Source organism: Macaca thibetana, chromosome 1 (genome assembly GCF_024542745.1).
Source record: "Macaca thibetana thibetana isolate TM-01 chromosome 1, ASM2454274v1, whole genome shotgun sequence".
In the NCBI taxonomy this organism is placed as follows: domain Eukaryota; kingdom Metazoa; phylum Chordata; class Mammalia; order Primates; family Cercopithecidae; genus Macaca; species Macaca thibetana.
Genome location: NC_065578.1, coordinates 54,338,294 through 54,354,910, shown reverse-complemented (window position 1 = coordinate 54,354,910; position 16,617 = coordinate 54,338,294). Strand labels below are relative to the sequence as shown.

General features: G+C 38.3%; 1 protein-coding gene across 1 annotated transcript in view; it reads left to right on the top strand.

Annotated features, from left to right (window-relative positions):
- Nucleotides 1-16,617, top strand: part of USP24 (ubiquitin specific peptidase 24) — a 149,537-nt gene that overhangs the window by 73,984 nt on the left and 58,936 nt on the right. Inside the window, exons 25-35 of the mRNA XM_050803861.1 lie at nt 2,425-2,491; nt 2,705-2,815; nt 3,521-3,619; nt 3,728-3,901; nt 7,125-7,210; nt 7,377-7,470; nt 8,847-9,002; nt 11,965-12,062; nt 15,041-15,136; nt 15,251-15,479; nt 16,176-16,335. Coding sequence (XP_050659818.1) covers nt 2,425-2,491; nt 2,705-2,815; nt 3,521-3,619; nt 3,728-3,901; nt 7,125-7,210; nt 7,377-7,470; nt 8,847-9,002; nt 11,965-12,062; nt 15,041-15,136; nt 15,251-15,479; nt 16,176-16,335 — 1,370 coding nt within the window. The remainder of the gene's footprint in view (nt 1-2,424; nt 2,492-2,704; nt 2,816-3,520; nt 3,620-3,727; nt 3,902-7,124; nt 7,211-7,376; nt 7,471-8,846; nt 9,003-11,964; nt 12,063-15,040; nt 15,137-15,250; nt 15,480-16,175; nt 16,336-16,617) is intronic.

The following is a 16,617-nucleotide window of genomic DNA, read 5'->3' as shown; positions in this document are numbered from 1 at the left end:
CTGTTTTTTGAGTTTTCAGTTATTATTGATGAAATCTTTTTTTTTTTTTTTTTTGAGGCGGAGTCTTGCTCTGTCACCCAGGCTGGAGTGCAGTGGCGCGATCTCGGCTCACTGCAAGCTCCGCCTCCTGGGTTTACGCCATTCTCCTGCCTCAGCCTCCTGAGTAGCTGGGACTACAGGCGCCCGCCACCGCGCCCGGCTAATTTTTTTTTTTGTATTTTTAGTAGAGACGGGGTTTCACCGTGGTCTCGATCTCCTGACCTTGTGATCCGCCCGCCTCGGCCTCCCAAAGTGCTGGGATTACAGGCGTGAGCCACAAAACTGGCGAGTGCTCTGGGAAGGGCTTGCTCTCCGTACCTCACTCTGCTGCTGCCCTCTAGTGATAGGTACTCATAGAGTCTGTCTCTACTCTAGAGTGACTATTCTTATTCACAACTGAATAAGGGTATTCCTTTGCTTGTTAAAGCCTTCCTTTAAAAAGGGGAATCAAAGCAGTGAGTCCTTTCCCCCATTCTTCTTTTTCTTTTTCTTTCTTTTTTTTTTTTTTTTTGAGACAGAGTCTCTCTCTGTCGCCCAGGCTGGAGTGCAGTGGCGCAATCTGGGCTCACTGTAAGCTCCGCCTCCTGGGTTCACACCATTCTCCTGCCTCAGCCTCCCGAGTAGCTGGGACTACAGGCGCCCGGCACCACGCCCGGCTAATTTTTTGTATTTTTAATAGAGACGGGGTTTCACCGTGTTAGCCAGGATGTTCTCGATCTCCTAACCTGGTGATCCGCCCGCCTCAGCCTTCCAAAGTGCTGGGATTACAGGCTTGTGCCACTGCTCCCAGCCCATTCTTCTTTTTAAAAATGACTTGAGTACTGTGTCACTATACTTCGTTAATATGAAGGAAGCCAATAAACTCAGCCTTCTCAGACTTCATTTTTAAATGGCAGAAGTAATGATAGATTCAACTCATGATAAGAACACTAACATGACTTGCACATTCCTACATTCTTGGAAGTATATCTCAAATAGACTTTCATTTAAAATGTATATTAAGAATTCCCAATTACATGTTTGTAAGATGTAGTCCATCTCTATGACTCAGTTCCTTAATAGTTTATTTATCTGATAAATTAGAATGTAAGTGTATTTTATGTGCTTTTGGGTTAGGATGTCCAAACTCCTACTTCTTTAAATGACTATGCTTTTTGTTTTTTTCTCTTTACTAAGTGCTTTTTATTCTGAATCATTTCATATTTAGTGCACTACAGAGAAAAACCACATAATTTAAAATATTCTTATTACAAACTCTAAATTGGATTAATAAGAATATATAGTTTCAAAGTCAAATTTGAACCAGAACATTGTAGTTTATCTCATTTCACTAGTTTGGAAAGAACTTTTCAGTATCCATAATTGTTCCAACTTGGGGTAGTGGGGTTTCTGTCATCTGTACAGTATTTCATAATACTGTCTGTGATTTAATTCATTATTGAGGCATAATTTAAAAACAGTTCACTCAATAGTTCACTCACTTATTAGGGACTTAAATATTTTCTAAAAATTTTTCATCTGAATTTCAAGTTCTAGTTCTTGCCCATAGACTGGAATAATTTAGAACTCCGTTAAATATATTTAATAGAACTGCTGAAATGTGTTTAATCAGCTGTTTTTAGAGTGAAATTTTTGGTACTGCTAATCAGCATACCAGACCAATTGTTAGAAAATGGTGGTACCTCTTTTCAGTTTTAGAAATATACCTCTTTGAAATATCTAGACTCTCGGGAATATAAAATGTTTAAATTAAGAGGACTTGGATTTTCATTTCTTAATGTTAATACATACAATGTTTTCTTTAGTAAAGTATGGGGTTATGACTATATAAGCTGATGAATATTGCAGTCTGATTATTTCAACTGATAAGTAAGATCCCATAAGTCTTCAACCAAAAGAGACCTCAGATTTCAGATAGCAACTTTTGTTTGTGTCATACTTACTGATTTGCATTTGTCTTCTAATTCTCAGGCAGTTCAGAACTTTGTCAGATTTCATGTGTTCACAGAATTGTATGTCATATTTTAGTTACAAGATTAATGAGAGTCAAACTCACTGATTTCATTCTTGATGAATTAATGGACAGATAGGCCTAGAAACCCAGGTCCTCCATTTGTGGAATAACTGTTTAAAGAATTAAATAGAAGAAAGGAAAGGAAACATGGGGAGGTACAGGCTTCTCCCTTATTCCATCTGTATGCTACAGCTGTCAGCTGGTAGAACCACCTCCCCATTGGGTAAAAGGGAAGTTTAATCTTTGCGAATTTCAGTCCTTGACCACTGAGTGCTAACTGTTACTGTGGTTTTGGTGAAATAGACTAGAATTGAGGTCAGATCAGTAACTCACTTCAAATACATTGTAATACTTTTTTTTTTAATCTGTAGATCCACTAAACTTGTAATAATTGAGAGACTGCTGCTTCTGGCAGAGCGCTATGTGATCACTATAGAGGTAAGCCGCTTCCTTCTTTTAAGACGCGTGTTGCTTAGGCTGGGCTCAAGCCATCTTGACACCTCAGCCTTTCTAGTAGTTGGGAGTTTAACACACCACCACACCCAGTTAGCATCTCTTTTCTTAAGAAAGCATCTTCATTCATCATATGTACATAGGCATGTATTTCTGATGTGGTACTGTCCATCTGACTTGACTTATTTGTTTTTTAAGGATTTTTACTCTGTTCCACGAACTATTCTACCTCATGGTGCCTCATTTCATGGACATCTTTTAACTCTTAATGTTACCTATGAGTCTACCAAAGATACCTTCACTGTCGAGGTAGGTTTACATTAAGAACTATAGCCATTTTCATGTTGTCTTATTAGTTTCATAAAGCAGTCTTGATTGAGATAGCTACATAAATAATCATTCTAAAGGTTGTTTGGTAAACAGATGTAGAATAAAGACCTGAAATGAAACTGTGGGGTATAAGCAGATATATAAATAAATATTATATAATGTCAGTCAGTGGTGAGTATTATAAAGAACAAATAAGAGTAAAGTAGGATACATTGGTGAGGACGGTGATAAGAGGGTGATGGGAATGCACAAAATATTTTATTTAAAGGTGGACAGGGAAAGGTCTCTCTGAGGTGGTGACATTTGAGCACAAACTTGAGTAAAGTGACAGGGTAAATGACGTTTGCTTGGGAGAACATTCCAGGCAAATGGAGGAACAGGTACAAAGGCAAGCAAGGTGGCTGGTGTGAGGGGAGCACAGTGAAAAAGGGAAAGAGTGGACAACACCGCAGTGGAAGAAGGGCTTGAGGTCTCATTCCATGCTTGATGGGGAGGAGGTGGAGTGTGGAATGGAACATTTAATTATAGCAGAAGGGAAGCCTCACGAGGGTAGGAGTTCTTGTCTTTATGTTCCCTGCTGTGTTCCCAGCTTCTAGAACAGTGCCCATTACCTAGTAGATGACCAGTTGTTTAAATGAATAAATAAATGAATTCTCTCACAACATGTTTAATTTTATTTTACAGGCTCACAGTAATGAAACCATAGGGAGTGTCCGGTGGAAAATAGCCAAGCAGTTGTGCTCTCCTATGGATAATATACAGATATTTACAAATGATAGCCTGGTAGGTTTAAATAAGCAGTTTTTATGAATAATAAATGATACAAATATTTAGCCTGATATGAATAATTTCCTCTTTTCCTCTTGATAATTAAGAAACCACTTTTTGCAGCTGACAGTGAATAAAGATCAAAAGCTACTCCACCAACTGGGCTTTTCTGATGAACAGATCCTTACAGTGAAGACTTCTGGCAGTGGGACGCCATCTGGGAGTTCAGCAGATTCTTCAACCAGCTCCAGCAGCAGCAGCAGTGGGGTTTTTAGTTCTTCATACGCCATGGAGCAGGTACTGGGTGATCAATTTCAATTTAAAAACAAGAACTTAACAATCACTGTCTTTTTGTGTTCCGCCCATATGGGTTTGGATGATGATATCCTTTTCTCTCAGACAAGTTCTGACTCTTCCAAACTGTATAACAAAGGCTGGGATTCAGTTGAGAGAAGAAGATAATATAATTTACCAGCCTTCTGAGTCAATCACTGAATGATTCTGCCTGGCCACTCACTGTCCTCTCATGATCTCTCTCTTCATTGATTTTTTTTTCCCCCTCTCTACTGGGTCATTCCCATTAGTGTTCAAGCATGTTGTGTTATTTCCTCCATCTTAAAGAAACTCTTCACCCCATTTCCACTTTAGTTTCTGCCCCATTCTCCTTCCAAAATCAGCAAAGCTCCTTGAAAGAGTTGTCTAAACTTCTTTCCAGCTTTTCTTTGACATCCTGTCTTGATCTCCCTTGATAAGAATTAACCTCTTTTCAAGTTAGTCTGTCACCTCCACCTCTTAGTCCTTGTCTTCTTGGTGTTTCATTGAAGCTGATACGTGTGGTCACTTCCCCCTTGGAACACTCTTCACTTGGCTTTCAGGACTTGTGTGACTTTCCACTGCCTCTCTGCCTGTTTGGTTTTTTTGTTTGGTTGGTTTTTTGTTTTTTGGTCTCCTTTGCCAATTTCTCTTCATCTCCCTGATCTCTGTACTGAGGAGTTCCCTGGCCCAATCTTTGGACCTCTCCTCTGTCTACAGTCATTCCCTTAATAATCTCATCCAGTCTCCAGTCTCAGCATATTGTGTGTACATTGCTGACTTCTAGTTTTTAGCTTTAACCATCTCTTAAGTGTCTACAAGGCACCCCAATCCTAATTTATTGCAAATTGAACTCCTTATACCCTTTTCCCCACTACCTCACTCCCACTCCAAATCTCTTTCTTGCTGTATCGCAAATGATGGCATCTCCAGTCTTCTAGTTGGCTCATGTCAGAATCTTTGGGTTCCTTCTTTCACACCCGTGTCCATGAGCAAATTCTTGACTCCACCTTCAGAATGCATCGAGAATCCAGCTACTTTTTTCTGCATCCACAGCTTGCACACCAGTCTAGGCAATCACCATGCCTCACCTGGCATGTTTTAATAGTATCCTAACTGCTCTCACAGTTTCTGCTCTTACAACAGTTCAGTCTCTTCGCTACAGGGCACCCAGTGGCCCAGGATCTTACTAAACATAAGTCAGATTGTACCACTCTGCCCGAGTGGCTACTGTCTCACTCAGAATAAGAGCCAGTCTTTACTGGGACCTTCAGGGCCTTCCTAATGTGTCCCCCAGAGCCTCTCCAAGGTTGTCTCCTGTGAGCTTCTCCTCTCACCACTCCAGCCGCACTGGCCTCCACGTTGGTCCTCAAATAGCATGGTCTGTGAACTTGCTCTTCCCTGTGCCTAAACTCTTCTTTCCTGATATATAGGTGGCTCACTCTCGCTTTCTTCAGCTTTTACTCATATTCTCAGGCAGCCTTCTTTGACTGTCTTATCTAGATTTTCAGCCTCTTTCCTATCCCTGTATCTTTTTATTTCCCTTCCCTACTTTATTTTTTCTTTAGCATACTGTGTATTTTATTTATCTTGTTTATCTCTCTCCCCCAATAAAATGTAAGCTCCATGAAAGCAGATTTTCTTCTGCTTGGTTCACTGCTGCATCCTTGACACCCAAAACAGTGCCTAGAACGCGATAGATAATCAGTATTTCAGTGACTTCATGAATTGATTTATTTTGTACCTTGTCTGTGTTAGGACTCCAGGTGTACAAAGCTGCGTAAGACTGTTCTGCTTTTTCGGCTTCTATATAGAAAGCAAGCTAATGTAAAATAAAGGTATTGAAAAGACATACACAGTTTTTTCCCCCTATGGTTATTATATATATTTCTTTAATTCCAAACATAAGACTTTGTGTGACTGCATCTTTTTAATTTACAGAGCATAAACCTTACTAGAGAGATCAAATAATTCTTAAAGTTTAGTGCAAGTTGAGTAGTCCTTAGGATTTTAGAATATTTGCATATACATAATGAGATATCTTGAGGATGGGACCCAAATCCAAACACTAAATTTATTTATGTTTCATATACACCTTATATACATAGCCTGAAGGTAATTTTATACAACATCTTAAGTAATTTTGTGCATGAAACAAGATTTTGACTGAAATCGGTTACATGAGGTCAGGCATGGAATTTTCCACATGTGGTATCATGTTGGCACCCAGAAAATTTCCGATTTTGGAGAATTTCACATTTCAGATTTTTGAATTAGGGATACTCAGCCTGTGTTGGTATTGTGGGGTTGTCAAAGTTAACTGTATTGAAAGATTGGGTGTGGTGGTGTGGTGGCTCATGCCTGTAATCCTAGTAGTTTGGGAGACTGAGGCAGGAGGATTGCTGGAGGCCAGGAGTTCAAGACCAACCTGGACAATATTGTGAGACCCCCATCTCAATTTAAAAAAAAATTATGTTTCATATATAACAAGAATTTTAAAAAGAAATCCCACTCAGAATGGTATTATAGCAGCTAAATAACAACAAAAACAATGTACATAGTGTCTTCAAGTTTACTAATTTTTAACTGTCTCACATTTATCCTGAATTTATTAAAAATCTTCCCACTTGTAAATACATTGTGTAATGATGTCCGATTTCTTATTCCTTATAACCAGAAAATAGTACTTTAATCATATCCGAATCTCTTTTATGCAGTTATAACCATTTTGTCTTTTCTGATCTTTAGGAAAAAAACATGGTAACTTCTTTTTCTCAACTTAAATTACATATATCTAGTGTTATGTGTGAATGTAGATACATAAACACACTACTTTTGTTTTCACATCACTCACCCTGTTCTCTGGTAGTGAGCAGTCATTAGCTCAGTGGTGCCTGCTCTCCATTATATTAATTACATATGCCCTCTGCTTTACCTCTCTTCTACTGTGCCTGCCTTTGTCATCTTAGTCCCTTCACTGGCAGGTGGCCAGGATAAGGGAGAGCAAGTAATACACACTAGAAGGTAGTGATCCCTCATCTATTATGTTCCAATGTGGTGTTCTTCAGTACAGATGAGCACTGTGCTTCCCTCAAGCTTTACGGTGACCAGCCTTTCAGAACTAGTATTTTTATTGCTTGTAAGTTTGATTAGGAAAGGAGAACATTCTTTTGTAAATTTGAATTTCTATTTTGCTTTTTTCCATCAGGAGAAATCCCTCCCTGGCGTAGTGATGGCTCTCGTATGTAATGTATTTGACATGCTTTATCAGCTCGCCAATCTGGAAGAGCCAAGGTAAATATAAATATTTGTGAGACTTGGGCAGAGAGAAAGTTACTAACGTTAGGGAGCCAAGTCACTTTTCACTTGAAATGCATTTTATTTTATATTCCATGCAAATGGACTTTGTTATTAAACTATGGCTTATATGTAAAAAAAATTTGTATCTGAAAAACTTCAGGATAACTCTACGAGTACGGAAGCTTCTGCTCTTGATACCTACTGATCCAGCCATTCAGGAAGCCCTTGATCAACTTGATTCTTTAGGAAGAAAGGTATGAGTATTTTTGATAGTTATTTAACTAGCATTACAATTTTATATCACAATTCAGTGAGTGAAAATGCAACCTGAAATCACATCAAGGTCATATGATATCATCTTTCCCATACTGTTTTTTCTTCTTTTGAAAAATACCTTTGCCAGCCCAGTGCAGTGACTCACGCCTGTAATCCCAACAATTTGGGAGGCCGAGGTTGGAGGATGGTTTAAGCCCCAGAGTTCAAGACCAACCTGGACAATGTAGGGTGACCCCATCTCTACAAATTAAAAAATTACCCTGGTGTGATGACATGTACCTGTAGTCCCAGCTACTCAGGAGGCTGAGGTGGGAGGATAGCTTGAACCCAAGAGGTCGAGGCTGCAGTGAGCCAAGATTATACATGCACTCCAGCCTGGGCAACAAAGTAAGACCCTGTCTCAAAAAAAGAAAAGAAAAGAAAGAAATACCTTTGCCATAAATGGAAATCAGAACTTAATGTTGGCTTTTAAAGTGCCTATATAAAAGTCAATAATGACATCAGGTTTCAGAACTGGAAAGAACCTTTAATATCATCTACCTTTCCACCTCCTCATGTTATATATTAGGAAACCAAAGCTCAAAGAGATGAAGTTACTTGTCCCAGATCAGACTCTAGTTGTGATTCAGCTGAGAAGTTTTTCATTAGCTATGATGCCTCTTTGAATCTGATTGTTGCCTATGTCTGAGTTGCTTATATAAATGGATTACCATTTAATTTTTTCACAGTCGATATTTAAAGTTCATTTGTGTTAATTGTTAGAATGTGGTTCCTTAAGAGATTTATCTACATATTAATATTGTCTTATCTATAATACTGTTTAATTATGTTCTCAGAATAAATTCATGTAGAAAAAGTTGTTAGAACTGTATTTTCTATTTTATAATTTAGTGTTAGAAATTTAGGTCAGCTCAGTCATGTCATTTATTGCTTATAAATTAATTTGAAGGATAAGCGAACTAATGTAATTATAAAATATATCACTAGTATTAGCTTAACACATTTTTCAAGCCCACCACTTTAGCAGTCTTATAATTTTATTATCAATATTTAGAGATACAAATTTTAAACACAGAAACAAATTAAAATGACCTTCTCAGTGTTGCTTAGAATACATGCTCAGAAGCATTCATGTAGTATTTGAATCTTATTGAACGCTTAGAATTTGTATGATCAAGTTTGATGTTTTAATAGTTACAGAGTAATGTGGTTTTATGAAGTTAATTTTTAGAAAATAACATTGGTGTGGCTTATATTAAAGAGGGAAAGAATATTAGAACATGTACTAAGATCTATTTCTCTTTAATTTGTCCTTTTAAGAAGTTTACGTCTTTTTTTATTCTCTTCAACTTAGAAAACATTGCTGTCTGAATCAAGTTCTCAGTCCTCAAAATCTCCATCCCTGTCATCAAAGCAACAGCACCAGCCAAGTGCCAGTTCAATTTTAGAAAGTCTGTTTCGATCTTTTGCCCCGGGAATGTCTACCTTCAGAGTGCTCTACAACTTGGAAGTAAGAAACCTAATTTCTTTCCGTTTCCTTTTGACAGATCTATTTGGATTTATAGATTCATGCTTTCACATGTCAGAAATAAGTAAATAGGTTTCTGTTATGTAATGATTGGTTGAAAATTAGTTTTAAGAAATAGATTATAAATTGAAACTTCTTTGCCTTTGAATATGCAAAAGATTATTTTTATCACTACCTTAGCCCATTTGGGCTGCTATAACAAATCACTATAGACTGGATGGCTTAAACTGCAAGCATTTATTTCTTAGTTGGAGTGGCTAGGGAGTCCAAGATCAAGACACTGGCAGATTCGGTGTCTGGTGTGGGCTGGCCTCCTGGTTCATAGATGGTACTGCCTCACTGTGTCCTCACTTCCAAAATAGGAATTTTAGGGGAATACAAACACTCAGTTCGTTGCAATTAGCCTCCCCAAAGGAAGCTTTAAACTAATACATTTAATTGTTTACTGTCTATAAGTCATAGTGGTAGTTAAAGGAACAAAGTTGGAAAAAAACAAGATATTCTCTCCAAGATCTTATGAGTAAGACATATGGAAGCTGGATATACTGAGTCTGGATGGCAGAGTGTAAACAAAGCACTATGTGAAAGTGACCAACTGGAATCAGTTCTGCTCTTGGAGAGTAATAGGTCAGACCCTCATACCACTTTTGGTTTGAAGAAAATAAGGCCCTGAGTGATTTTGCTTTGTTTTAGGACGTTATATCTAGGCAATAAAGAATCCATATCAGTGCCTAAGCAATCTTAATTATTATATCATGTATCTTAAGTACACAAAAGTCAAACTTTTTAAGAGGGTACCTGCATTTTTTCCAAGTTTCATTTCATTGACAATCTAATTGGGAGCATATAATTATAGTCCTTCATTTTTCCACTCGTTGCTTGTACAATGTGATAACTTTTCATACAAACAGTATCTTATTGCTTCAGGGTGTGATGACATTTCATATTTGCCTTAATCATTCTTGTGAAAAGACATATTGGTCTAAAAAGGAAAAAGTACTTAGCAAATATTTTAAAAATTAAGCATGTCCTTGTTTAGTGTGAACATTTAAAAATATATACAGTATTCAGCATGAAAACCATGTTCAAGGTTGAGTCATCCCTGTGTTTAAGAATTAACTTTATGAAATGTAGTAGCATTCAGTGTAGTATTAAGTTATAACAACAGCATGAAGTACCAAAGTGCTTTCTGTTTAGATTATATTTTACACTTTCGTGCATACTGAGGAGGCTTATTCAAAATGAAAATACTAACTTAGTGTTCACCCTGTTTAATAAACAGATATCAAAAAATAAAATGTATGCAGTATTCCAAAACAGAAAATTGCCTAGGAATTTTTAGCCCATTTAAGTCTATAGAATTTGCATCTTGTGATTCCTGCCAGATCTGTCATTTGTTTTTAAATGATTATCTCCAAAAAGTTCAAGTGTAATTTTTAACACCCACATTTGATAGAAAAACAGAATGGTCCAACAATGGGTCAACTTGTCATCAACTATCTGAATTACATTATCTTAGAGCCATAGCACTGCAGTAGTAAAATACCTCTGGTACCATTTTAGGACTCCTGAGTAAGTGTGAATTCCTTTGATATTTTTTGTTTTGATTTAGATACACAAAACAGTTGGAAACCTAACACTCCCAAAAGCTCTTATTTTGCTGTCAGCTAAAAGGTTAATTTCTTTACAATTTGTTCATTAACTTTTGTTTACCTGCTAGGAAACTTCAAAGTGGATTATTTCCGTGTCTTTGAAGAAACCTGTCAGTTCACTAAATTGTTGTCCATTAAGCATGAGGTGGGTGGGATCGGAGTGTCCATGTAGACAAAGAGCTCAATATGCTTGAAGGGCTTAGAAGAGCACAGGTTCCTTTTCTCCCATGTAATGCTCTTTATCCCAGGTTGGTGGACCTGTTTCTCCAAGAGCAACCTGAGAAGAAGGCATCTTTAACAAAATCCCACATTAAGTTCTAAACTCATAAAACTCATGGGTTCATAGAATCAGATTTTTTTAGACTGGAAAATGATCTTGAGCCACATCTAGTTTAAGACTGAGGCAATGTGAGTTTTTATTTTTAAATCACAACTAAATAAGCAGTTGTTTATTGAGTACTTATTTTGTCCTGATGCTTCTACTAAGCACCTTTAAGCTTGTGCTGTAGTATTTAATCCTTTGATCTTCCTGTAAAGGTAATTACTATGCTCACTTAGTGATGAGAAAACTAGGACAAAAGGGAGCATTGTATGCCTAAGGTCTCTCAGCTAGGTAAAACTAGAATGTGAACTAGATTTGTAGTCTTGGCTATAGTATGGTTATTTATGTGAAATTCTGCCCAACCAAAGTATTCAGTTGAACTCCACTTTAGGTAGGCATTGCGGCATCATAGAAGGGCATGAGTGTTAGAATGAGACACATCTGAATTTGAATTCTAACCATGCGACTTTGGGTGGGCGATCATTTAACCTACTTAACCTTTCAGGTCTCAGTTCTCTCACCTATCAAGTAAAATACGTATGCCTGATACATTGTAGGTGTTCAATAAATAGGAGTTAGAGTTATTGGGGAACTCATCTTGCATTTTTAATATATGGGCTGTTTTATAAAACTTTGGTTTATATCTTTCTAAAGAATATATCTAGCATATCACATGGAATTATCTGTTCTTATCTAAGCCTGAGGGCCTGAGACTTTCATGTTTGCCAGTTTCATGAAAAGAACACACCAACTTTCTCTAGAATGGAAAGATTTTTCTTCCAAAGTAAATAGAATAGGGAAAATGTGATTATTTTATCGTGAAACATCAGCTTCTACATACTTCTGGGGGAAAAACAGTGTGCAACATTTAAAGAAATTCTAACTCAAGTTGTCTGAATGTTTTATTTAATAAAAGAGTAATTTCTGCTGAAAATGTGTGAATGAGTAATTGTGCTTACCTATTTCCTAGGTTCTAAGCTCCAAACTCATGCCAACAGCTGATGATGACATGGCCAGAAGCTGTGCCAAATCCTTCTGTGAAAACTTCCTCAAAGCCGGCGGTTTGAGGTTGGAGTTTCAATGTCATGTTACATGAGTTGCCGAACATGAATATAGTTATTTTAGTTAATTTCCCCTGCAAAGTCTTGCTTATTCCTACAAGGTATCATATGACTCATTGTGAGAGTTCTTATAAGAAGGAATGATGTTTCAGTCCTTTAGAATATTTTAAATCCTTTTATTACTTCTGATTATTTGAGAAATGTATGGAAACATGTCTCCCATCTGGTAGTGGGGGACATCTTCAAGAAGAGTAGAAGCAAGGAGACTATATCTGTTTCTTTTGTGTCTTATGTCAGTTTGAAATAAGGTGAATTTGATCCCTGTGAATCCATGTTGTGCAAGGTATTAGTGTTGTGGATGCAAAGATAAATTAGATATTATCTCTGCCTTTGAGAGGCAGCTGATGTTTTAACAAAGAATAACAAACAGCTAGGTAACTATATTATAAGTATTAAAATAGGCCAGGCATGGTGGTTCGTGCCTGTAATCCCAACACTTTGTGGGGCTGAGGCAGGAGGATCACTTGAGCCCAAGAGTTTGAGATCGTCCTGGGCAACATAGTGAGACCTCATGTCTACGAAAAATAAAAATAAAAAAATAGCTGAGTGTGATGACATGCACCTGTAGTCCCAACTACTTGGGATGCTGAGGTGGGAGGATCACTTGAGCTTGGGAGGTAGAGGTTTCAGTGAGCCATGATTGCACCACTGCACTCCACCCTGGCAACAGAACAAGATCCTGTCTCAAAAAAAAAAAAAAAAAAAAAAAAAAGATATTAAAACAGAGCTATGTATAAAAAGTACTTGTGACGGGGAGGGGCGAGAAAGTGGTGGTTAAATTGGTTGAATTTGCTTAGGGTCATAAGGTTAGGAAATGATTCACAGAAAATGACCGTTGAGCTAGGAATTGGGAAATTATTTACCTAGAAATCCTCTAGGTAAATAAGGAGGGAAAGAGCACTCCAAGCTGGAATGGAGGGAAGGATGAGTGAGAGCATGAAGATGCATCGCCTCTCTTGGGCACCTCAGTTGCCTGGTGAGGTTCAAGCAAAGGATGAAAGAGAGAAACATGTCAAGAAGGGTCTCATTGGGGAATATGAGTGTTGTAGTCCATGAAAAAGCAGGCAGTTTCTAAGCCAAGAATTACCTGAGACAATTACTCTGGCAGCAGTGAAGAGGATGAAAGGAAATGGGAGAGACTGAAGGAAGAGAAGACTGAGAACTGACAGTATTCAAAGAGGAGATGAAGGCCAGTGACAGAATGACATTTATGACTAGGTAGAGGGTGGGGACATTTATAAAATGGCCCTGTGGTTTGTAGCTTGGTAGAGTGGCGAAATGGTGAGTCATTAGTCAGTATGGGAAATAAACACAGAGAGAGATGGAAGGAACAGAGGAAAGCAAGAGAAATAAGTTTAATTGCATACAAGGTCCTTCCGAGTCATGTGAAGTAGATGGTTTGGATTGGATAGGGTGCTTGTTAGAAAAGTGGAGAATGGCATGAGAGATTTGGGAGCGTGTGAGTAAAACCATGAGGCCATAATCCAGCTGTCAGAGCTGAGTGGCAAGTATAAGGCAGGAAGGTAGCATCAGGGCATAGAGATCTCTCCTTTCAGATGAGTCAGAAAAAAGGGGTGACAGTAAATTGAAGAGAAAAATAACTGAGGGGAAAGTTGGCTTTTCTGTTTTGATTTTAGCTTGTGGAAAACTGGAAGACTTGGTTCTCTTCATAGGCTAACTAAAAGGGACCAATGAAGGAGAAAAAAATAAAGATAAAAGAGAAAGGGGTAAATGATGGGGCCAACTTGTACTGCAGTTGGAAGCAGATTTTCTCTAGAAAGAAGTAGGCATACCATTTCCTCTGGGTGAGGAAAGCATGGACACCAGCTCGATGCATGAGCAGAGGATGTTGAAGGAATTCATGTGGGGAGGTCTGGCACAGAGAAGCTGGGTAGGGACCTTGAGGAGGTTGAGGGAATGGGAAACAGGGAAACGATGGCGAAAAGGATTCCCAGGTATTGTAGAAGGTCTGGCACACATGTAGCTTTATTCTGTGTTCAACACTGTAGAGGTGTTTTTAGTAAAAGCTCCTTTCATATCACTCAGCCATTTACAGGGCTGTCAAACTAAAGGCATTAAACATTTGGCTTATTTGTGTATGTCATTTAATTCATGTACCAGATACTGTTCTAAGCACTGAGAACAGAGCAGTGAGTAGATTAGACCAAAATCCACATCCTCATGAAGCTTACAATTTAAGGGGGGAAACAATTAACATAAGTAAAAATATGTGTCAGGTGGTGAGGAGAGCTGTAGAGAACAATGAAGAAGGAAGCAGGGATTCGGGGGCTGTGATTTGCAGTAGGGTGATCAGGAAAAACTTCACTAGGGTGACATCTAGCAAAGACCTGAGGAGATAAGGGAGCGAGACCCAGGAGAAAGCTTTTCAGAGGAGCAGCCAGCACACACCCATGCATGGGGACCTGCCTGGTGCCTGCAGAGGCCACAGGAGGCCAGTGTGGTTGGGGCAGAGTGAATGAGGCAGTGTTTCCCATTCTCAAATGAGACAGAGGTCTGGGACATGACATTGTAGAGATATCAGAGGTCAAGTTATGAAGGATCTTATAGGCTGCTGTGAAGACTGCTGTTTTTCAGTGTAGGAAATAGGAAGCCATTGAAGGATTTTATGCAGAGGAGTGCCATGATCTGACTCAAATTTTCCAAGGATCACCCTGATGGGTCTTTTGAAAATAGGTTTGGAAGGTGGAGAGTCAAGAGCAGAAGCAGAGAGAACAGTTAGGAAGCTTATAGGTATCATAGGAAATTATTATGATAGATATGTTTAGGCTCTTATATTATATGACAGAATCATGTAGAAACTAAGTGATGATATTGATGACCAATTATATTACTATACTTATGGAAAATTTAAAATGAAAGAAACAGAAGTCTTTAATATCCTGACTTTTTTTATTCTTTTTGAAGTTTGGTTGTAAATGTCATGCAGAGAGACTCCATCCCATCAGAAGTAGACTATGAAACAAGGCAGGGTGTTTATTCCATCTGTCTACAGCTTGCAAGGTATGTAAATACATTGCATTAGTCTCAACAGGCAATATTTGACTTTTTCTTTCAAATCATGTTTTTAAATAGTGTGAAATGGACTCAGAATAAGTCTAGCTGTTTCTTTTTAAGATTTTTACTTGTTGGACAAACAATGCCCACGTTATTAGATGAAGACCTCACCAAAGATGGCATAGAAGCACTTTCTTCCCGCCCATTCCGAAATGTCAGCCGGCAGACAAGCAGACAGATGTCCTTATGTGGTACCCCAGAAAAGTCATCCTACCGACAGTTGTCAGTGTCTGACAGGTCTTCTATTAGGGTTGAGGAAATCATCCCTGCTGCTCGAGTTGCAATACAAGTAAGTGATTTGTGTGTTCAGGACATTTTAGTACCTCTTATTCAGAATGTCTTGTTTTGGAAGAGGTGCTATGGGGATTTAAAAATGATTAAGACGTGAATTTTGCCTTCAAGAAATTTATGGTGATTTAAAAAGAGATCACTAGGGCATAAATAACTCTAATTCCCGGTAGAAAGTATCAAGTGTTGTAAAATTATAAGACAAAGCGTTCTGTGTGTCTTCAAAGTAGGTAGAATAATTTCCTTCACCTGTGGCTGTGATGGGTGATTTTATGTTATAGATGGCGTTTGAGCTAGGCCTTGAAGAACAGATGAGGATTAGATATACAGAGATTAGTACTTAGAAAGTTGGAGAAAATAGATTCGTTCAAGCAAAAGGGAGCACACGTGCAAACTAGAGACAATACTAGAGCTTATGGGAGGTCACGAGGTCATACTATGTGGGAAAGGGGGAAAGTGAAAAAAAATTGGTAAAGCGTAATTTGAAGCCACAGCATGAAGATCAATCTGTTTTACAGATGAAAAAACAGAGAAATTGAAAGTCCTGGAGCAGGATGGCAGCTTGAGAAAGGCCATCCTTCTGGATGACCTTGGAGGGAGAGGAGGCTTATGAAACTGAGACCTGTAAGAAGGTTGGAGATGTCAGGGCATGTGTTCAAGTATTGCTTTTTCTCATAATACTTGTTCCATTCTTTAGACAATGGAAGTAAGTGATTTCACTTCTACTGTGGCTTGCTTCATGAGATTGTCATGGGCTGCGGCTGCAGGACGGCTTGATCTTGTTGGGAGTAGCCAGCCAATTAAAGAAAGTAATTCCCTGTGTCCTGCTGGAATTCGAAACAGACTCAGCAGTTCAGGTACTGATTAAAAAGAGACAGTAATGAGAACATTGGGTAAGAAATAGCCATAAGAATTATCTATGTGTAGGTTTGCCAGAGTCACAAAAGGGGGAGACCCTCTTCTCTTGCTTGTGAGCATGAGTAAAAATTCATCAAGCTCTGTATACACTTGGTATTTATGCGTGTTCCTATATGCATGTCATGTTTCACTTAAGAAGAAAAATATTTATAAACACACAGAGTAAGTGAAGAAACCAAATCAGCAGTTTTTAGCTTAGCTGAGTATAAAAGTGTCATGAA